The following is a 24,391-nucleotide window of genomic DNA, read 5'->3' as shown; positions in this document are numbered from 1 at the left end:
GTTCAATATGTCCTCCATGAACATACACAAAGCCTACGTGAGCATCAGCCATCGAGCCGTCAGTGTAAACCACTTCAGAGACCCGTAACACGTCAAGAATCGAGAGGAAGTGACAGCAGAGAGCCACAGGGTTAACGGAGTCCTTAGGGCCACATGAAAGGTCCAGACGAAGCTGTGGCCTCAAGTAGAGGCAGCAAAGGGAAGGACTCCAATTCGGAGAGAAGGGACAGCAGGCAAACCACAATCATTAGGCCTGACCCGGGCCGCCGATGCGGGAGATAGACTGCTGCGGGCGCGAGAAGGAGATGGTAATTCAGATGCTCAGGAGAACTACGAATACGTGCAACGTAACTGGCGAGCAGTTGTGCACGTCTGACATGCAATGGAGGGACCCCAGCCTCCACCAGTACACTGGTCACCGCACTTATCCTAAAAGCTCCTGTTGCTAGTCTAACCCCGCAATGGGGGACAGGGTCGAGTAAATGCAACGCTGAGGGCGCTGCTGAACCATAAACCACACTCCCATAGTCATTTCAGGATTGGACAAGGGATCTGTAGAGCCGCAGTAGCGTAGAGCAATCTGCACGCCAATTGGTGTCGCTCAAGCAATGAAGGGCATTGAGGTGCTGCCAACACTTCTGCTTAAGCTGACGAAGATGAGGAAGCCAAGTCAACTGAGTGTCGAAAACCAGTCCTAAGAATTCATATGTCTCCACTACACTGAGTGGATAGTCATGAAAGTAAAGTTCTGGGTCTGGATGAATGGTACAACGCCAACAGAAGTGCAAAACACACGACTTTGCAGCTGAAAACTGGAAGCTGTGGGCTAGAACACATGATTGCGGCTTTTGGATGGCTCCCTGTAGGTGATGCTCAGCAACACCAGTACTGGAGCACCAGTACGAAATGCAGAAGTCGTCTGCATACAGAGGTCAGACGGAGGGTCCAACAGCTGCTGCTAGACTGTTAATGGCCGCTAAAAACAGAGACACTTCATACAGAGCCCTGTGGGACTCCAGTCTCCTGGATACGGATGCAACTATGGCAGGCAACAACTTGGACACGGAAAGTACGGAGCAACAGGAAATTTTGGAAATAAAAATCTGGAGCAGGCCCCGGAGACCCCACTCATACAATGTAGCAAGGATATGACGTCACCAGGTCGTGTTGTATGCTTTAAAAAGCACTCCGTCTTCATGCCACGAGTGGCTTACCGGGACCATCTAACTGCCGTGACATCCTCGGCGGAGGATGCGGACAGGAGGGGCGTGGGGTCAGCACACCGATGCCCGGTCGTAAGATGGTATTCTTGACCGAAGCCGCTAGCTACTATTCGGTCGAGTAGCTTCTCAATTGGCATCACGAGGCTGAGTGCACCCTGAAAAATGGCAACAGCGCATGGCGGCCTGGATGGTCACCCATCCAAGTGCCGACCACGCCCGACAGCGCTTAACTTCGGTGATCTCACGGGAATCGGTGTATCCACTGCAGCAAGGCCGTTGCCGTCGTATGCTTTACGTAAGTCAAAAGAGACAGCAACCAGGTATTGTCATCTGGAAAAGGCTGATCAGATGGCAGACTCGAGGGACACAACATTATCAGTGGTAGAGCGACCCTGGCAGAAGCCGCCCTGACATGGAGCCAGTAGGTAACGTGACTCCAGGACCCAACCCAATAGCCGACATACCATACGTTCCAGCAGCTTATAAAGAACGTTGGTGAGGCTGATGGACCGATAGCTACCCACATCAACAGGGTTTTTACTGTGTTTGAGCACCGGAATGATGGTGCTCTCCCGCCATTGCAATGGAAAGATGTCATCACACCAGATCCGTTTTTTTTTGTTTTTTTTTTTTTTTTGGGCGCTCAACTACTGAGGTCATTAGCGCCCAGTCACAATTGTTAGAGCACATACACTCCTGGAAATTGAAATAAGAACACCGTGAATTCATTGTCCCAGGAAGGGGAAACTTTATTGACACATTCCTGGGGTCAGATACATCACATGATCACACTGACAGAACCACAGGCACATAGACACAGGCAACAGAGCATGCACAATGTCGGCACTAGTACAGTGTATATCCACTTTTCGCAGCAATGCAGGCTGCTATTCTCCCATGGAGACGATCGTAGAGATGCTGGATGTAGTCCTGTGGAACGGCTTGCCATGCCATTTCCACCTGGCGCCTCAGTTGGACCAGCGTTCGTGCTGGGCGTGCAGACTGCGTGAGACGACGCTTCATCCAGTCCCAAACATGCTCAATGGGGGACAGATCCGGAGATCTTGCTGGACAGGGTAGTTGACTTACACCTTCTAGAGCACGTTGGGTGGCACGGGATACATGCGGACGTGCATTGTCCTGTTGGAACAGCAAGTTCCCTTGCCGGTCTAGGAATGGTAGAACGATGGGTTCGATGACGGTTTGGATGTACCGTGCACTATTCAGTGTCCCCTCGACGATCACCAGTGGTGTACGGCCAGTGTAGGAGATCGATCCCCACACCATGATGCCGGGTGTTGGCCCTGTGTGCCTCGGTCGTATGCAGTCCTGATTGTGGCGCTCACCTGCACGGCGCCAAACACGCATACGACCATCATTGGCACCAAGGCAGAAGCGACACTCATCGCTGAAGACGACACGTCTCCATTCGTCCCTCCATTCACGCCTGTCGCGACACCACTGGAGGTGGGCTGCACGATGTTGGGGCGTGAGCGGAAGACGGCCTAACGGTGTGCGGGACCGTAGCCCAGCTTCATGGAGACGGTTGCGAATGGTCCTCGCCGATACCCCAGGAGCAACAGTGTCCCTAATTTGCTGGGAAGTGGCGGTGCGGTCCCCTACGGCACTGCGTAGGATCCTACGGTCTTGGCGTGCATCCGTGCGTCGCTGCGGTCCGGTCCCAGGTCGACGGGCACGTGCACCTTCCGCCGACCACTGGCGACAACATCGATGTACTGTGGAGACCCCACACCCCACGTGTTGAGCAATTCGGCGGTACGTCCACCCGGCCTCCCACATGCCCACTATACGCCCTCGCTCAAAGTCCGTCAACTGCACATACGGTTCACGTCCACGCTGTCGCGGCATGCTACCAGTGTTAAAGACTGCGATGGAGCTCCGTATGCCACGGCAAACTGGCTGACACTGACGGCGGCGGTGCACAAATGCTGCGCAGCTAGCGCCATTCGACGGCCAACACCGCGGTTCCTGGTGTGTCCGCTGTGCCGTGCGTGTGATCATTGCTTGTACAGCCCTCTCGCAGTGTCCGGAGCAAGTATGGTGGGTCTGACACACCGGTGTCAATGTGTTCTTTTTTCCATTTCCAGGAGTGTAGAATCTAGTAAAACTCAAGGGGGGGGGGGGGGGGGGCACCAGAAAGTTCTTACAAAGATGCAGATAAAATAAGTGAAAGAGTTAGATGTCTTTGGACAAGCCAGTTAAAGTTATAAAACGCAGAATACGAGCAGCTGCTCGAGCGTCATCAGCTAAAACATCCGGTAAAGTAGATGGCAGGGACAGGACAACACGAAATTGACTAAAACGGGGACACGACAATAAAACATGGCGCACTGTTAATACCTGACCACAAGGGCACTGCGGGGCTGGGTCACCGGAGAGCAGGTAGCGGTGGCTAAACCGGCAATGCCCAATCCGCAACCTGGTCAGAAGGACCTCCTCGCGCCGAGATGGTCGGGAGGATGTTGTCCAAGCAGTTGGTAGCGGTTTCACTGCCCGGAGCTTGTTTCCTTGGAGGGATGACCAAGCATCCCACCACAACGACACAAGCCTCTTACAGACATCCCCACGAACGTCGGATGACGGGACACAATGGGAGGCTGGCCGAGGCAGGAGGACTGCAGCCTTGGCCGCAGCATCTGCAGCCTCATTCCCAGGCACTCCCACATGTCCGGGAACCCACAGAAAGCTGACAGAACCACCGTTATCAGCGAAATAATGGAGGGACTGCTGTATCCGTTGAATCAAGGGATGGACCGGATAGGGAGCTCCAAGGCTCTGAAGAGCACTGAGTGAGTCAGAGCAGAGTACATATGATGAATGGTGGTGGCGGCGGGCATACTGAACGGCCTGATGGAGAGCAAAAAGCTCGGCCGTAAAGCTGGAACATTGGTCGAGGAGCCGGTATTTAAATGTGGCGGCCCCGACGACAAAGGCACAGCCGACACCATCGTCAGTTTTGGAGCCATCGGTGTAAATAAAGGTGTGACCGGCAAGTCGAGCACGAAGTTCGGCAAACCGTGAGCAATACATTGCAGCCGGAGTACCATCCTTCGGGAGTGAGCTGAGGTCGAGATAAATATGAACCGGAGCCTGGAGCCAAGGTGGTGTCGGGCTCTCACCCTCTCTGAAGGTGGTAGGGAGGGCAAAATCCAATTGTCGAAGCAGGCGACGGAAGCGGACTCCGGGGGGCAGCAGGGCAGACACATACAACCCGTACTGACAGTCGAGAGAATCGGCGAAGAAGGACTTGTAAGAGGGGTGGTCGGGCATAGACGACAGCCGGCAGGCGTACCGACAAAGCAGTACGTCGCGCCGGTAGGTCAACGGTAACTCGGCAGCTTCAGCATAAAGACTCTCGACAGGACTAGTGTAGAAGGCTCCGGTCGCAAGACATATCCCCCGATGGTGGATGGAGTTGAGCCGGCGTAAGAGGGACGGCCGAGCGGACGACTAGACGAAGCTCCCATAATCCAGCTTCGATCGGACTATGGACCGATACAAGCGAAGCAGGACAGTGCGATCCGCTCCCCAAGATGAACCGCTAAGAACTCTGAGGACATTAAGGGAACGTGTACAACGGGCCGCCAAATAAGAGACATGTGGAGACCAACAAAGTTTCCTGTCCAACGTGAGCCCTAGAAACTTTGTTGTGTCCACGAATGGGAGAACAACGGGACCGAGATGTAAGGATGGCTGAAGGAACGCTTTATATCGCCAAAAGTTGATACAAACCGTCTTTTCTTCAGAGAACCGGAAGCCATTTGCCACGCTCCATGAGTAGAGGCTGTCTAGACAACGCTGAAGGCAGCGCTCCAGGAGGCATGTTCTCTGGGCACTGCAGTAAATCGCGAAGTCATCGACAAAGAGAGAGCCTGAGACATTAGGTGGAATGCAATCCATAATTGGATTGATCGCGATGGCAAAAAGGGCTACGCTCAAGACGGAGCCCTGAGGCACTCCGTTCTCCTGGAGGAAGACGTCGGACAATACGGAGCCCACACGTACCCTAAACTTTCGATCCGTTAAAAAGGAATCAATAAAAAGGGGCAGGCGACCGCGTAGACCCCACCTGTGCATAGTGCGAAGGATACCTCCTCTCCAACAGGTGTCATAAGCCTTCTCCAAGTCGAAGAACACGGCTACCGTTTGGCGCCTTCGCAAAAAGTTGTTCATGATGAATGTCGACAAGGTCACGAGGTGGTCAACAGCGGAGCGGCGGCGACGAAAGCCGCATTGGACATTAGTAAGTAGCCGTCGAGATTCAAGAATCCACACTAACCGAGCATTAACCATGCGCTCCATCACCTTACAGACACAGCTTGTAAGAGAAATGGGGCGGTAACTAGAAGGAAGGTGTCTATCCTTCCCAGGTTTGGGTATAGGAACAACAACGGCATCACGCCAACGCATGGGGACCTGACCTTCGGTCCAGATGCGATTGTAGGTACGAAGAAGGAAGCTTTTTGCCTGCCGGAGAAAGGTGTGCCAGCATCTGAACGTGAATGGCATCTGGCCCCGGAGCAGAGGACCGGGACAGTGCAAGTGCACGTTCGAGTTCCCGCGTAGTAAAGGGGGCATTATAATTTTCTAGATTCAGCGAGTGGAAGGAAGGTCGCCGAGCCTCTTCTGCCTCTTTCCTGGGAAGGAAGGCAGGGTGGTAATGGGCGGAGCTTGAAACCTCCGCGAAAAAGCGGCCGAAGGCGTTGGAGATATCCACAGGATCAACGAGGACCTCATCACCTGAAGTCAGGCCAGGTACCGAGGAGTGGGCCTTAATGCCCGACAGCCGGCGCAGGCCACCCCAGACGACAGAAGAGGGAGTAAAACTGTTAAAGGAGCTGGTGAAAGGGGCCCAACAAGCTTTTTTGCTGTCTTTGATGACTCTACGGCATTGCGCTCGGAGTCGTTTATATCCAATACAATTCGCCAACGTAGGATGGCGGCGAAAGGTGCGTAAAGCACGTCGTCGAGCACGGATAGTGTCTCGACAAGCCTCATTCCACCAGGGGACGGAAACGCGACGTTAAGAAGAGGCAGTACGAAGAATGGAACGTTCGGCAGCAGTGATGATAACAGCCGTGAGGTATTCGACCTGACTGTCACAACTGAGAAAATCGTGGTCCGGAAAGGTCGCCAGGGAGGAGTAAAGTCCCCAGTCAGCTTTCGGTATGTTCCAGCTTGAAGGACGTGGGGATGGGATGTGGTGCAGGAGACGAACGACACAGGGAAAGTGGTCACTCGAATAGGTGTCAGAAAGGACATACCACTCGAACCGACAGCAAGAGTGGTAGAACAGATCGAGAGGTCCAAGTGGGAGTAGGTATGAGTAGAGTCCGAGAGGAAAGTCGGGGCGCCAGTATTGAGGCAGACAAGATTGAGATGGTTGAAGACATCCGCCAAGAGGGAGCCTCTCTGACAGGATGCAGGAGAGCCCCAAAGGCGATGATGGGCATTGAAGTCACCAAACGATAAAAACGGCGGAGGAAGCTGAACAATCAGGTGCATCATGTCAGCCCGACTAACTGCGGATGACGATGGAGTGTAGACGATACAAACAGAAACAGTAAAGGCAGAAAGAGTAATACGGACAGCTATTGCTTGGAGTGGGGTGGTCAATGGGATGGGATGGTAATAGACATCGGCCCGAACGAGCAACATGACCCCACCATGAGCTGGAATACCGTCCACAGGGGTGAGGTCAGACCGCTCCGAGGTATAGTGGGTAAAAGCAATACGGTCAGTTGGGTGCAACTTGGTTTCCTGGCGACCAAGGACGAGCGGACAGTGCAGGCGGAGGAGCAGTTGTAATTCCTCCCGATTAGATCGAATACCTCTTATGTTCCAATGTAACAAAGCCATCGCTAGTCAGAAAAAAGGGGGGAACAAAACGGGTGAAGAGCTGGTCACCTCGACGGCCGCGGAGGGCCAGGTTTCGAGGGAACAACGCTACAACCGGCGGGAGGCGGATCCTGTTCCATCGAGTCGTCGCCAGCTGCGGACGCTTTCCCGGGTTGCGTAGTAGGGGCAGCATCATTCGCCGACGAGAGGCCAGCTGAGCGCCTGGCAGCAGAGCGTCCCGGCGAAACTGAAGACGGCCGGGAGCAGCGACTCACGGACAGAGCGTCAGACGAAACACGCCAGGGTGGAGAGGGGGAGAAAGACTACTTCTTGGAGGCCTTCTTGGAAGTCCGATGAGGCACGGGGATGGTGGGCTGGACCCGAAGAAGGTACTCACGCGCGGGGTCCGTTTTGGAACGCCGGACCTCTGAAGCCGGGGTCCGGAACGTTTCCCCGATGGACACCTGAGAAAAGGATCGCTTCTCAGGCGGCAAAGGGGGAGGAGGAGGACGAAGGGTGGCCCCTGGGGCAGAGGGGGCAGGGGCCGCGAGGGAGGGGGATTTGGAAGGGAGGGATTTGGGAGGCGGAGGCATAGACCCCGGATGGGGTGAGGAGGTGGAGGGGGGACAGGATAGGGGTGAGGATACTGTGGAAGGAGTGGACACGACTGAGGCAAACGAAGTTGTCAATGTCACGGGATGGAGGCGGTAATACTTCTTCCTGGCCTCAGAATAAGAGAGACGATCCAAAGTTTTTAATTCTTGAATCTTCTTCTCCATCTGATACGCAGGGCAGTCTAAAGATCTAGGCAAGTGGATGCCAGGACAATTGACGCACCGAGGTGGTGGGGTGCATGTATGTTCCTCACGAAGAGGACGTCCACAATCGCCACAAAGGGGCTCAGCCTCACACCGTGATGACATGTGCCCAAAGCACAAACACCGAAAGCAGCGCATTGGAGGCGGGACGTAAGGTCGCACACCGCACCGGTAGCACATCACCTTTACCTTCTCCGGGAGAACGCCCCGGTGTCGATGCGACGGTCTTTGGGGCCGCACTGGACTCGCCGGACGAAATGCACGCCTCGGCACTCCAGGTTGGCACTGAGCTCCTCATCAGATTGCAGCAGGAGGTCCCAATGAAAAATAACCCCCTGCGTCCTATTTAGTACCAGATGCGGGACAATGGACACTGTGATGTCCCCTAGTCGGTCGCACGCCTGGAGTGCCGCCTACAGTGTGGCGGAAGTGGTCTTTATAAGAACGGACCCCGAACGCATTTTACTGAGAGCCTCTATTTCCCCGAAGATGTCCTCGATGTGCTGGACAAAGAACATGGGCTTGGAGGTGGCGAACGTCCCCCCATCGGTCCAAGAACAGACTAAATAGCGGGGGAAGTACTTCGCCCCAAGCCGGCGGGCCTGTCCTTCCTCCCAGGGAGTGGCCAAGGGGGAAAGGTCAGGAGAACCAGAACCAGAGACAGTACCTTTCTTTTTAAAAGACTCGGCCGCAGATCGACCTAATACATGTTGACATTTCATCTGCGAAACGTCCGCCCCGATACCACCCACTCCGACCAGGGGCTCTCCCCACGGGCGCCACCCAGCCTCAGCAAGGGCCACCTGGCAGGATGACCGTTGCCGGGAGTCCTGATGCCCCAAGGAGACGGGCATCTACTCCTTGGCCGACGTGGGGAGGGTGCAGCTCAGGTATCGGCAGTACGATCCCAGTGTTGTCAGGGGGCTGCAACCCAGAGGGTACATGACCACCTCACCACAACGGGCTGGCTACCGTGCTGGATGTCAGGTGCCATGGAAAGTCCATCATGATCATAGGTGCACATGGGGATGCACTATGGGCGTAACTTGTACCCATCAGGCGTTTAGGCCCAATTTGAGGAATAATGGGTGTGGTTACAACGCCATTACAATGCTGAGTGCCAAGGTCTGAGTGCACTGAGGACCAGTGATACACCACATAAGGCGTCCTTCCCCAAAAGGCTCGTACTTCTGTAGAATTGTAAAAAAAAAGGAGGTCAAACCCCAAGGGGGACCATCACATGGAAGGCCGAAACGGTTGAAACTGCTTTTAGTCGCCTCTTATGACAGGCAGGAATACCTCGGGCCTATTCTTACCCCGGACCCGCAGGGGGGACCAGATCCGGTTGAAGACCATGAGGAGAAGTCGCTTGTAGCCTGATGAGAGATGTTCAATCATCTGGCTGCAGATCTGATCAGGCCCAGGAGCTGTGTTGGGGCAATTTGCAAGGGCACTGAGGAGCTCCCACTCTGTAAATGGGCGTTATATAGGATTCACTGTGGCGTGTAGTGAATGAGAGAACTTTCCCTTCCAGCTGCCGTTTGAGAGTGAAAATGGCTGGGGGCTAATGCTCTGATGCAGAGGCTCGAGCGAACTGCTCAGCAATCGTGTTTGTGTTGGTAGATAACACACCATTTATGGTAACACGGAGAACACCTGTTGCGGTCTGGTACCCAAAAAGACATTTGATCTTTGCCCAGACTTGGCACCCAATGGTCAAGACGTATATCTCTGAACACTCCTGCTTCTGTCGTTTGATAAGTTGGCGAATGCGGGCACTGAGCTGTTTAAAGGCTATGAGGTGCTCCAGGGAAGTATGCCGCTGTAGAGCTTGCCGAAGCTCCTCAATTGATTCAGAAACTTCCGGCAACCACCAAGGGACTGCGTTACGCCTTGGACACCCTAAAGAGTGAGGGATAGCATTTTCTGCCGCAGAAACAATAATTGTAGTCACCTGCTCAACCATCACATCAATGTTACCGTTTGGAGGAGATTCAACAGTGACAGCTGAGGTGAAAATCAATGGCCGAGTAACTACCATGAACCACACTGAAATTTGTGGCAGCCCCAGTATTTAAGAGGCACAGGTCAAACTGAGACAGTAAAGTTTCGACATCTCTGTCTCGGCCAGTAAGCACAGTGCCACCCCATAAGAGGTTATGGGTGTTAAAATCACCCAAATGTAGGAAAGGTTAAGGAAGTTGATCAATCAGTGCACCCAATAATACATTCAGGGGTACTGCACCATCTGGAGGAAGATATACATTGCAGACAGTTATTTCCTGTGTCGTCCTTATTCTGACAGCCACGGCTTCAAGAGGGGTTTGAAGGGGGCACAGGTTCACTACAGACTGAGTTTAGGATGTAAACGCAAACTCCACCTGACACACTATTATAGTTGCTACAGTTCCTGTAATATCCCTTATAGCTGTGGAGGGCAGAGGTTCGCATTGCCGGGAACCAGGTTTCCCAGAGGACAATGTAGATAGCAGGTGTACAGCTTAACAGTTACCGTAGCTCAGCCATGTGGTGGAAAAAACTGCCCCAATTCCACTGGAGGATGACATCATCGTGAGAATGGGTAGGCATGGAATATTCAATGAGGTAGTTTACGCCTCAGAGTCACCTGCTGCCACCGACTTATTGCCCGAGTAGTCTATAACCTTTGTGTCTGAGGGTCTGGTGAGATCTAGGTCCACAGTGGACACCAAAATCTCCACCCCATCCTCAGACACAGAGCTTGTAGGTAGCTGTGGTGTGGCTGCCATTGAAATTTCCTTGGTCTTAGGTGTTTTCTTTTTGGATCTCTCTCGCTGCCCCCTGGGTTTCCCTGACTGGGAGGACTTCAATGGCTCAGTCTCCGTGACTGAGGATGAGCGTGAAGCCCTACAACTGGCTGCTTTTGGGCTTTTCAGCCAGTGGCAGGTGTCATCTCTCCCACTAGCAGAAACCTGGGAAGGGAGTGACCCAAGGGACCCCTTCCTAGCAAGTGAAGCCAAAGAAGACTTATGTTTCTCGGTCTTAGAAATGGGGATGGATGTCCCCGATGGTTGGAGGGGGGGGGGGGGGGGGGGTGTTGCTCCTGAAGTAGGAGGTGCAGGAGCTACAAGAAGGGAAATGTCCCCCACCATCAAGGGGGCAGGTGTAGTCTTCCAGCTCCGAGAGGTGACGGGTTGGCGGAGCTGATGGTGCCAGAACTGTTGTAGTGGCGGCTTAAGATGATGTCATACGCACAGGATACAGGTATTCAAATTTTCTCTTAGCCTCAGTGTAGGTCAGTCGGTCCAGGGTCTTTTACTCCGTGATTTTCCTTTCTTTCTGGAAAATCTGGCAGTCTGGCGAGCAAGGCGAATGGTGCTCTCCACAGTTGACACAAATGGGAGGCGGGGCACATGGAGTATTGGGATGTGATGGGCATCTGCAATCAAGACAAGCCGAACTTCCAACACTTAAAGCACCGCATCGGGGGAGGGATGTAGGGTTTACATCACAGCGGTAGACCACCACCTTGACCTTCTCGGGCAATGTATCACCCTCGAAGGCCAAGATGAAGGCACAAGTGGCAACCTGATTATCCCTCAGACCCCAGTGGACATGCCGGACGAAATATACACCTTGTCGCTCTAAATTGGCGCACAGCTCATCATCAGACTGCAAAAGAAGGTCCCTGTGAAATATGATACCCTGGACCATGGTTACAGAAACATCCCCCAGCTTGTCACAAGCGAGTAACACTTGTGACTGGGCAGAGGTTGCTGTTTTGATCAATACCGACCCAGATCTCATTTTGGACAAGCCCTCCACCTCCCCAAACTTGTCCTCTAAACGCTGAACAAAAAATTGGGGCTCCATCGTCATGAAAGATTCCCATCAGCTCTTGAACATACAAGGTACCGGGGCGAATAAGATCCGCTACCATCCTTAGCCTGACTTTCCTCCCATGATGTGGCCAGGGAGGGAAATGATTTGGGGTCATACTTATGTGTGTTGAATTGAGCTCGTGAATGCTTAAAGACTGCTGGTGTTTCACCACCAGCATGAGATGATAGACTTCATAACATGTCATCCGCCCTGATGTCACCCACTCCGACCAGAGATCCTCCAGAAGGCACCAACCAGCCACAGCAAAGGCCACCTAGCAGGATGGCCATTGCTGGGAGTCCCGATGCCCCAGGATGATGGACATCTACTCCATGGCATACACGGGGAGTTAATAGCGCAGGCATCAGCAGAGTGATCCCTGTGTGGTCGGGTGCTACAACCAACAGGGTACATGGTGGACTCACCACAACAGACTGGCTACCATGCTGGATATCAGGTGCAAATAAGTCCACAGTCATTGTCGATGCAGAAAGCGACACTGCATACTATATGGCGGAAAACGCACCAATGTAGGTGTCCTTGCCCAAGCGATGAGAATGGGCGGGACTGCAATGCGATGACAAGAAAATGGACTAAAGATTTCAATGCACCATGTAAGGCACCCTTCCCCAATTGGCTCGCACTTCGGGAAAATTTTGAAGAATGGAAATCAAATCCTACAGGGGACCATCACAAAGGCCAAAACGTATGAAACTCCTTTTAGTCGCCTCTTACAACAGGCCGGAATACCTCGGGCCTATTCTTACCCCTGGACCCAGAGGGGGATGACTGGGCAGAGGATGTTGTTTTTATCAAGACTGACCCAGAGTGCATTTTGGACAAGCCCTCCACCTCCCCAAACTTGTCCTCCAAATGCTCCACAAAAAACCAAGGCTTCATGGACATGAAAGGTTCCCCATCAACTCTCATACATACAAGGTATCAGGGTGAATGAACATCACTGTCATCCTTGGCCTGAAGTTCCTCCCATGGTGTGGCCAGGGAGGGGAATGATTTGGAGTCATATTTCTTCGCACTGAAGTTAGACTTCGGCCGCTTAGAGACTGCTGGCAGCGGACCACCAGCAAGAGATGATGTACTACGCTTCATGGCGTGTCATCCGTCCTCATGCCACCTACTCCAACCAGTGGCCCTCCCCACGGGTACCACCCACCCTCAGCAAGGGCCACCTGGCAGGATGGCCATTGCCGGGAATCCCGATGCCTCAGAGAGATGGACATCTACTCCACAGTATACATGGGGAGTTACCAGCGCAGGCATCAGCTGAGTGTTCTCGGTTGTCAGGGGGCTACAACCAACAGGGTACATGGCAGCCCCACTGGCTACTGTGCTGGGCTATTCTAACCCCCGGGCCCGCAGGGGGAGGGAAAAACTGGTTAATGGCCTAAAGACAGGACTACATTTGTTCTAATTCCTCTTCACAAGAAAGGATCAGTCAGGGACTGCAACTATTAGACTATAGCATTAACACTGCATGCTACAACATCGTCCTATACACCATAAACCAATGCCTATTCCAGCAATCTGCAGAACATTTGTGACAGGTAAAGATACTAGAGAGGCAATCATGAATTTAACAGTCTAGGCGAAGATAGATTGCTACTTACCATAAGGAAAACATGTTAAGTTGTAAACACGCACAATTAAAAGACACTTACATAAAGCTTTTGGTCACAGCCTTAATCAGCAAAAGAGAAACACACACCATTTATATGCACAAGCAAGCAAACCTACCGCACACGTGACGACCAACTCTAGGATCTTGGGCCGGAGTGTAACTATCAAGTGGGACGCAAGCAGCAATTTTAAAGGAGGCGGGGAAGGAATAGTAGTGTACTGTTGGTGGTTTGTGGGTTTAATATAGACAGAGGTGCAGATGGAGCCACCAGAGTAGAAGTCAACCTCTAAGAAGGTGGTGCACTGGGTTGCCAAGGGTCACATGAAGCAGATGGGAGATAATGTGTTGAGGCTGTGAAGGAACAAAGATACGATCCCTTGGCCCTGAGTCCAGTTCATGAAGATACTTGCATTTTGACGGCTCATCCCTTTCGCACCAAAATATCCCTCCCATGCAGCCTGGCCACCCGGGGACATGTATCTGCAGCGACAAGAACTCCCTTGCTCAGTATGCTGAGGTTCTCACCGAGGCCTTCACAAGGAGGTGCTACCCCCAACCTAATCCGCACAATCTCCCGTGTCATTCCTCCCCCCCCCCCACACACACACACACCCAATCCTCCAACCATCCCAAGAACCAGCCATGAAGGAGTGTTCCCTACATCACCCAATACCAGCCAAGACTGGAACAACTGAACTACATACGTCGCCAGGGCTTTGAGTACCTATCATCGTGCCCTGGAATGAGGGACATCCTACCTGAGATACTTCCCACACCTCCCAAAGTGGCATTCCTTCATCCACCCAACCTCCACGACATCCTAGTCCATCCCTATGGCACTGCCCACCCAACCCCTTGCCACAACGACCATAGCACTGTGGAAGACACAGGTGCAAGATCTGCCCAATCCATCCACCCAGCACTTCCTATTCTAGTCTTGTCACAAGTTTATCCTATCCCCATCAGGGGCTGGGCCACCTGTGAAAGCAACCACGTTGTTTACCAGCTCTCTTGCAATCATTGCACAGCTTTTTATTTTGGTATGACTACCAACCAACTCTCCAGAAGGATGAATGGCCACTGTCAAACTAAGGTCAAGAGCAAAGTAAACCACCCTTTGACACAACATGCAGCTGAACACAATTTGCTTGATTTCAATGGCTGCTTCACTACCCAAGCCATCTGGATTCTCCCCTACACCACCAGCTTTTCTGAACTGCACAGATGAGAGTTATCCTTAGAACACATTCTCTGCTTCCGTAATTATTCGTGCCTCAATCTACGGTAGCATACTGTCCCTACACCCAACAATTCAACCCCCCCCCCCCCCTCCTACCATCTCTTCACCATTCTCATCGCCCACCCTCTTTTTGCCACCCTTTGCCAACACACCCACCAATCTTTCCCCACTCCTGTTTTCCCCATCTCCCTATCCAACAACCTCCTGACACTGCACCTGTTGGTACTCTAGTCCCCACACACACTGCCAGACAGTATTCATCTCTCTCCCATTCTGTACACTACTATCCCTCCCCCTCCAGACTGCTGCTTGCATCCCACATGGCGGTTGCACACCAGCCCGAAATGCCAGAGTAGGCAGTCATGTGCACAAGTGCACTTGCTTGTGTGTATGAATGTTTTGCGATTCTCTTTTGCTGATGAAGGCTGTGGCTGAAAGCTTTATGTAAGTGTCTTAATTGTACCTGTCTGCAACCTAACATGTTTTTTTTTTTTTACGACAAGTAGCAATCTACCTTTTCCTACATTGCTGATATCCCTACCAGGGCTTTCCAGTGTTTATTAGTGAATTTTAAGGCAGATAACAGATCTGTATCCCTGATTTCATTTGTTTCATGAGTTATAAAAATGCCTTTGATTGTGGGATGGGCTCCAGCATGTGCTCAATGAATTTGATGTTTCAAAACACCTAGTGTCATCACTAAAAGGCCTTTATAATGTTCAGTCATACTATACCCAAAAAAGCGGGTGGTGAACATTCAGAGCTTTTTGATGTGACAAATGGAGTTAGGCAAGGTTGTATACTGTCAACCCAGCTTTATAAAATCCATGCAGGGTCAGTCATCAGGGATGCACTGGATGGCTGGGATGGTGGAATTTCAATTGGCAACATGAAAATCAACAACCTAATGCTTTACATATATGATTCTACCCTCATAGCAGAAAGTGAGGAAGAACTTTGTGGTCTGGTCACCTGGGTGAAGACATAGTTCAAGTTTTGGTTTAGAGATAACCAAGGAAGAATCCAAACTAACAGTTCTTAATGACCAAGCTTTAGACCAAATTCAGTTTACAGGATCTGGAGGTAGTGAAAGATTATGTATATGTTTGATCCCTGATCAATGATACAGGAAACTGTCCTAAAGAAATAAAAAGACAAATCTTCCTTGGCAGAGCTGCAATGGTTAAATTCACTAAGATTTTACAGAACTGGGCAATATACAAAATGACTAAGATGTGTTTCATGGAATCACTGGCATTCCCTGTGTTCTTGTACAGCTGCGAGACCTTTAACACAAAAACTAATGACGAGCCAAACTGATGCCTCCATATGTATCATTGGCAGAAGCTGTTACACGTGCCAATGGCAAAAAGTACATCCAGTGCTTCCACTACAAAAGAGTTTAGCATCATCACAAGTAGTTTATTTTCATGTTTCACTCAAATATACTTACAATTCTTTGGGCACATTTCGAGAAGAGGATGAGAATGTAGAAAAGACTGCCTTGCAAAGCAAAATCGAAGACAGAAGACCAAAAAGGAAGAGTGACAAATACATGGCAGGATTAAGATAAGATTACAGGCCTATCTCTTCACATTACATTAAGAAGAGCCAATGATCACTGTAAATGGAGAAGTCTAGTCAACGATTTGATTACATAAGAAATGAATGGAGAAATGAGATGATAACACCCAGCAGGGAGTAAACTGACGGACGATGATGATAAAATGCGTTTATGTTGTTTTAGGTTTTTATTAGGCCTACAACTGTATTGATGTGTGCTTGGTTGGTTTCATGTCCCAGCAGCTATTTTAGTGTGATGTGGACTTCATTTCAGCTGTATTGGTTAACTGAAATTTCTGATACCAGATATACAATCAAAGTGTGATACATGTTTTGCTTATGAATCTTGTTTATTCATGATTTGTGGGTCTTGTGCAGTTAATTTTAGCTATGTTGACAGAGTGGACACACCTATACTTGGCTCACATCACTACTGGCTTGTGTCATTTCAATGTAGATGCGTACGTGGAAATCGTTTTAAGCTATAAAGCACAGGTCAATTTATCAATACAGCATTTTTCTATTATTACCCATTTCTGGATGCTGTTGTTTCAGTGTTTATGGATATTGTGGAGTTTGCTTAGTTATATAGGTGAAGTGAAAATATCATTACCAGCATTTGAGTCTTTATTTTTTGCCAATATCAGTGTTTCTTCTTCAGAGTGCACTGTAAAAAAAAAAGAGTTCAAATTAGCTATCAGGTTAATGGAAGATAACAATACCATCCAGAGAATTTATGTAACTGCAAGGTTAATGGATTTTTTAAAATTTTGGATATCTGAGGGATGAGTTGTTTGTCCCAACACGAAACCTACAAAATCCGAAAGGTGTACCACTGATTACGTAGGCCTACTGGCTTTTATACCAATTTATTTTATATACAGTTCTTATAGCAAAATTATTGTTTTGTATCTGTTGTGGTTGTAAGAAAGATGTCACTGGCGTATTGGATTTAGACGAGATATTTGTGTCTGCCATTTTGATGAAGTCACAGGTCAAATCTGTTGGTCAGTATCAAATGTTTCAGTATTTCTGAATAAACCACTTCACAAAATATTGCATGCCACCTGCCACTTCCACTTAATTGCGTTTCAATCAACGTCTCCAAATTCCATTCATTCTACTGCCTCCGCCATTAACCACACTTTCCTAATATGGTTTTGCTTACACAAATACACAGGTCTTCAATAAAACTTTTCCAATTATGGTATGTGACCACATCACCTAGTTTTAGAGATCAATGTTGTTGCCACTGTTACACGTGGCTTTCATCAGTGCGTCTTTTGTTAACATTCCACGTCCCTGAAGATTCTATCTTTTGATAGGAAAAATGGGATACGATGAATGGCTGCACAGTGCTCTCATCAATGTACCACACCAATGAAAGCCAACTGCCATAGTTGCTGAAACATCAATCTAAAAACCAACAAGATCAAATACATCGAAGAGATTTACTCACGATAATGTCTTTGGAAGGCTACACCACCATATATCATTTTTACCTTTTACCTGTTGAGATATGCCAAGATGCTTCCCAAAAAAATATTAGGATTTTACAGTGTTAGTGCGATTAACTTCTTGTTTACTATTATGTGTAATACATGTAGCTCTCCTTCCTGACGTAAGTTACTTAAAAATTCAGGTTTCATTGGTAACTACTACTCAATTTATTTACTGTTTTTAATAAGTCCATCTTTTGTTTTAGTGGAGGATAGGATTCAAAATAGGCTACTATAGCACTGCATCAGCAACACCAATTATTTCCCTATATTTCTCTCTGAGTGTATTTCTAATGATCTTACTCTAAATTTTCCTTAAGCACTCATCCCTTGGTTATTATTTCATTTTTCTCTCATGAACTAACCCACATAGATTGGAATGTTTCGTTGTTTCCTGGGGGGGGGGGGGGGGGGGGGGGGGGAGGAAATACCATCAAGTACTCTCTCTTTTACTTCCGTATCAGGGAGGATGGTTGGATGAAAAGCAAGTTATACTGTGGTCTGTTACAAATGACATTCAAACAATGCTAAGAACAATGCAATACTAAAGAACTACTTTAGACATTTTCCATTAGTGCTCTCTAACATCACTATAAATGCTGAATACTGTGACAAGAATTTGTTGTCAAACAATTTTAATTTAACAAAACAAATGAGCAGTAGTCAATGAATGGTGTGTTATACTCCTGCTATGATAAGCAATGAAATGGACATGTCCATGCTGTCAATACAATAGCTTTGTTTACTAACACTGACAGTGGGTGACTACTATTTATCACAGAGACAAGCTGTACATGCCTGAATAGACAGGTGCAAACTGAAATTGCTACTTCTTCATATTGAAAGCATTCCTTGGGAGAACTTGTGAGTTCTATATCGTATAAGTATTAGAATGGACTTTGTGTTAAATGTGGACATGGAAAGAAGCTGATTAGAATGGGAGTATCTTCTAGGGGGCCCGGAGATATTAGCGTAATGATACCTGAAAGACCGGTCATTTCGCCTCTTGGTCATCATTGCTTTAGAATATTTAATTCAGAAGAAACTACCACAAATTAAATCCTCGTCATTCTGTCTGGCTATGACTTCTACGGTAGTCTCAAAGTATACCACTTACCCATCAATATTTCCTGAAAGAAAAGGTTCTTAATGTCCGTGACATTAGCACTGACAATATCGTGCAAATTCCACTTCATCCATTTACTACTCACGAGAAACTTTTTGTTATCGGCCTAGAGTCAACAAAGGCTTTATTTCAGATTTTCCTGTTAACTTTACACTGAAGTTACATTAAACCATGTGCGTCGGTATATTTAACCGCAACATAAAATAAAAATTTCATTTCGCCAAGCGTTAACAACAGCACACAGATCACATTGCTTAAAAGAACCAGTATTAACTGACAGTACCTGCAATCCTGGTGCACCTGGATCGACACCTGAATCAAATATCGCTATCGTAATTCCTCGCCCGTCATATTCCGGGAATTTATTTAAAAAAGACTGGACACCTGTTTCTTTCTTCGGTAATAGTCCCCATACAGGAAATTCACAGTCTACTTGATCACTCATAATCCGCACAAATTATATTAACCTACAAATCTACCTGAACCCACACAAAAAGCCTCAACACTCCACGCAAAGACCCTCGTAAAATAGTATATCAATTGCCAAACATTGAACTCGAATTGTGATCTCTGGATTCAATCAGCTAATCGATATATACGCTAAATTTTTTAGTATGCACAAAAATATACGCACAAATAAGGTGTAGAGAGACGTTAGCGAGTGGACTGGAAATCACTGCAAACTAGCGTGCGAAAATGTTCTCAGTCAACTATTTCCTCGTTCTAATATTCTTATCTCTGCGGGTACACTGAACTCTAGAATTGATAATACTCAACAGTGATTCAGAGACTTCATTACTGAATTGAATAAAGTATATAGGAATACTACATGTTTGTGGAAAATTATGAGCAAGGAGTACTACCATCGGGAAAAAGACCGATTCACACCAGACCTTCATGTCAAGCCAACTTCAGGATGTATTCACACTGTATGTAATGTCAGTTCGCCTAACCGAGTACCGAATGGTCAAAGCGACGTTATGAGTTATCATTTGTGATGCAGAAATTCAAAGTATAGATTCGGAACTTAGGAACTTCCAACAATAAAATTGATTAATTGTCAACCCAAACTTCATAACGGACATTCTTTACCAGTTGCGTTTGGTAAACTGCTGAAGCGCAAAACAAAGTTTCAAAAGTTGGCTGTTAGCTTCTGTCTTGCGTTGTTCAGCCGATGTTTGTTTGATGATTTTTCTGACGTTTCACCACCACCAGTGACTGGCGTTGTAAAAGCGTCACCATCCATTGCCAATGTTGGACTGGAGTCGAGCAAACGGCCACAGATTGTACGTACCTGGCACACCAAAGTTCAAGGCCTTTTTCGTGGTCGTTACCACTGTAGTCCTTCCGTTGCTACCTTTAACAGTCGTCCGCTACAGCACGGAAACCCAGGATCCATTCACCTCAAAGCTTCTTCTTTCTTGTTAAAGATATTCTCATGTTGAAGTATTTCCATACCTTCCATGAACAAGTGGTTATGATACCTCTTCTCTACAGCCAGAACTTCCATCTCAGCGAATTTTTTTTAGTGTGTAGTCCATTTCACCTAGTTCATACCACTTGTGATCGTGTAGACTTATCGTCCAATCATTCCAATGTAGTCTTTACTGCATGTACAATGAATGTGATATGTTCCGACATTGCAAGTGGGTCCCTTTTCTCATTTGCTGATGTGAGACACTCTTTGATCTCCTTTGTCGATTTATAAATAGTCTTTATGCCATGTTTGCACAATATGATGCTGACTCTGTCTGTCACACCAGGAATGTACTGCAGAAAGGCCGAACCCAACATTTCTTTTCCCAGAATGTCACTTCGTTGAGTGATTCTGTGATATTTGTTGTGAGAAAAACCGGAAAAAATGGCAGGTATGGCCTTTCTCCAGTGAACGACTGTTACATGTGGCAAGGGAAGGACTGGAGCAGTAATGGCTACCAAACAGGGCATGGACTTTGGCGAGACAGAAACACAATCTGCGGCTGCAGGCTGAACTCCTGTCCACCACCACCAGCAATGGAGAGTGAAGCTTTGACAAACCCAGCCACTTATGTTAGAGAAAGTCATAAAATACCTCAAACAAACCTCTGCTGCAGAATCGGAGATAGAAGCCAACACAGAATTTGCCTAAAAGTGGCCATGAAACCCTTAACAGTTAAAATTCCAAAACGTAGCCTTTTATTTGATAGCGACAATATGTACAGCCATGCTCAAAAGTATTCGAACGACCTGAATTGCATTTTGCCTGATTCGCATGCAACCCGCATAACGCAGCTGTCTAGCAGGTCCTCTAATCGCTCCTCGGTACAGTCGTTTGACTATTGAAAATGGTTCCAACAAGTCACCAGTAGAAAACACTGCTCTGTATCGCAATAACTCAAGATTTGAAGTAATACCACGATACTACAAATATTAAGGAACACCTTAACACAGAAAAGACTGTCATTTAGGCTTGTAAGCCCACAATAAATGAAATACCTAAAATGTTACATCAGATAGGTAATGCACATAGTAAGTTCGTCGTATTCATGATTTCCTCTTCAAATTAATATACCATACTTATTAATTAACATAAAATGGATTTTTAAAAAATAAGTTATTCATGAGCAGCTTGTTGAGAATATGTATGAACTTCAAATGACACGACGAACCGTCTCGTTTTGCATATGGATTCAAACCTAGTTAATGCAGACTAAGCAAAGATTTTGTGACTGATGGAAACTAGCAGTCGTTTCTGTCTAGGCATACAGAGAGTGATATACCTCGATTTGTTCCATTAGATTGATAACTTCAGCAGACAGCAGAATTGCGTTTGTAGCAGTGAATATACACGAACTCGCGATGTCTTATGTATGGTGCATGATGCTTACCGTTACACTACCAGCTGATACATAGCTACAGCAGCTCAAGAAGTCAACAAGAATTGCTCTAGAACTTTCGCATTCCACAGTGCTGTGAGATAATGCAGATAGCTGGATCTAGACTTCTGAGAGACAGACAGTTACAGCTTTTCTTTTGCACTGCACAGGGTTTTCAATAAACAGACAGTGCAATAGAGTAGCTGAATTGGAAAGGAATACTTCCTATTTAAATTTTTGCATCCTACACTGTTGGCAGGTCTGTGAATGTGGCAGTTATGTGATTTTATTTCGGTGGTTACAAAATAGAGCTGAATATATGCACTGGGTAGCTGAGGCAGCTAGTTCATGACGATTCGGTCAACCAAGTAAATGAATGTACAGAAACATGATTCAAACCACTATAGGGAGCCTGGGTGTCAGAATTCTCATCCAGTGTGGCGCAATGGCGTTATGATAAAAAAATGAGTTACAGAGAAGAGGGTTTGGTGGTCTGTTGAATTGATGATAGGTTCAAATACTTGTGGTCTGGGTTCAGTTCCAACTCCTGCCAAAGATTTTTGATAGGGAGAGACAGATTCTATTCTCTTCTGGCTATGCCAAGTGGCATTGTGGTCTGAAATTCACATTAAACATGATATTCCTTCGATACCAAGTAGACGTTAGGTTGAACCACAATAAAGTCAGGAGTGGTGACATGTAGAAACTCTATCACCAGTAACCTTTCTTATACTAGTTATTTATTCTATACCGTTAGTAATCGCGCCTGCCACCAATGGGATTACCTGAGCAATAAAACTGGGATCAGACATAGGGATAATCGCGACACTAGGAGCTGAAAAGTAATTGAGCTGTAGGTGTCGCAGCGAGGGTGAGTCCAGCGTCTGCGCCACGGTGATATGGGCGTCAACGCGTTAAAGACCGCACTCGCGAACGCTGTCGCTCTCGCGCACCCGATCTCCGACGTTCCGATATCGATCACAGCCGACTCGAAAGATACAGCCATTGGCGCCAAGCTTCTTCAGCAGGTCGAGGGTTCCGCGTAACCACTTCGTTTCTTCTCCCGAAAGTTGACCACCTCCCAGCGCAAATGGTCCACTTCCGAACGAGAACGTTTTACCATTTACGAAGCAGTTCGACATTTTCGCGAGAACATCGAGGGTAGGTTAGTGATTATATATATACGAACCACAACCCACTGGCCGATGTAGTGCGTAACCCTACAGCTGAACTGCCCACCCGATGCTTCTGACACATGGACCTTATATGTCAATTCACCACCAATGTCTGTTATGTCAAGGGCATAGGAAACATCTTCGCCGACTACATGTCATGAGTAGGTATGATCTCGTTCTCTTAGGACTTCGACAAGCAACAGACAGATAATGACATACAGCTGTTAATACACAGTGAGTCTACCTCGCTCTCAATGGAGCTGCGCCGAATTCCGGGTTCTTCCCTACTGGTCCTCTGTGACATTTCTAAATATAAGGCCAGCCCCTATTTCCGGCTGTCCTGCGCCGTAAGCTATTTGCTGCTATCCATGACCACGCGCTTCTATTATTTGGGCTACCACGCACCTAATTATAGAGTGTTTCATATGCACAGGGCAGACTGCAAAAATTAGTCCCGTGCATGCGTACCCTGCTAACACTCAAAGGTTGGTCGCTATGCATGCATATCCACCATTGCACATGTTTGACATTCCTAATGGCAGATTCCGCCCCATACATCTCGACAAGGTCTTGGAGCTCGTTAGTCGGTGGGTCGAGGCTATTCTGATCACAGATATAACAGCCGACTCTGTCGCATGTGCCTTTATCGCCTCCTGGGTCGCGCGGTTCAGCTCTCTATCTTCGTTCACAATGGACCAGGGACAACAATACGAAGCTGTTCTTTTTTCCAAGTTTTGTGACCTGTGCAGTGCAAACAAAGTATGTACAACAGCCTACCACCTGCAAGCAATGGGTTGGTCAAGTGCTGGCATCGCACTTTAAAAGCTGCACCGATGTGCCACGAAACATCTTGGTCAGAGGTTCTCCCCTGGGTTCCACTTGGTGCCCTACAAACAGGATTTAAAAACCTCCCTAATGGACTTACTGAATGAGAATCTCTTGTCCTTCCTGCACAATTTGTCGAGGACTCCAGCGCAGTTCAACTTCCGACATTATGAAGGGATCAAATTGAGACACATATAGCGCAGGTGGCGTGGTGCAGTGTAGCGCGCATTTTTCTAACTTGGCAGGTTCAAATGGGACCGCGTAAATTGGGATGCGACGCTACATGGACGCGACAAGCGCCTGTCCCAGGTCAAGCAGAGTTGTGGTTGTGGCACAGTTTCTCGCGCCGCGCCACGTAAGCACTGGGTGGGGGGGGGGATGAGGCGGGAAGTGGCATGGCGCATCTGGGCAGTGGAGATATTGCCCATCCGAAAAATATGGCCTTAAGGTATACTGAACTTTTATTGTTGCTGTGTAGTGTTACGTTTTTCGCCATTTAAGCGTTCCATCTCTTTTCGTTAGAATATAATAGTTTTCAGTAACATATATCTATACAGTACTTTTGTTTTGTTTATTCTTTTGCTGAGAACAATGCATAGTTCTGTAACTGCTGAGCCATTACCCACTGGGATTATACATTCTGCCTCCACAATGTTTTCAGATCGTGAGAAGGGGCAGATGATTCATCGTGAGGGTAGTGAATAAGGA

The 24,391-nt window shown here is 48.1% G+C and overlaps 1 protein-coding gene across 2 annotated transcripts in view; it reads right to left on the bottom strand.

The window, feature by feature from the left end:
- LOC126176858 (tripeptidyl-peptidase 2) overlaps positions 1 to 19,340 on the bottom strand; it is a 347,489-nt gene extending 328,149 nt beyond the window's left edge. The window contains exon 1 of one of the 2 annotated variants that reach the window (XM_049924044.1): positions 19,112 to 19,340. In XM_049924044.1, the coding sequence (XP_049780001.1) occupies positions 19,112 to 19,273 (162 nt within the window). In that variant the 5' untranslated portion in view covers positions 19,274 to 19,340. Of the gene's footprint in view, positions 1 to 16,816; positions 16,838 to 19,111 lie in introns of those variants that run through there. The other variant, XM_049924045.1, reaches the window with a different exon arrangement.
- Between the last annotated feature and the right edge of the window lie 5,051 nt (positions 19,341 to 24,391).

This window comes from Schistocerca cancellata, chromosome 3 (genome assembly GCF_023864275.1).
Source record: "Schistocerca cancellata isolate TAMUIC-IGC-003103 chromosome 3, iqSchCanc2.1, whole genome shotgun sequence".
NCBI lineage: Eukaryota > Metazoa > Arthropoda > Insecta > Orthoptera > Acrididae > Schistocerca > Schistocerca cancellata.
Note: the sequence above shows the minus strand (reverse complement) of the source record. Positions and strands in the feature narration are given on the sequence as shown.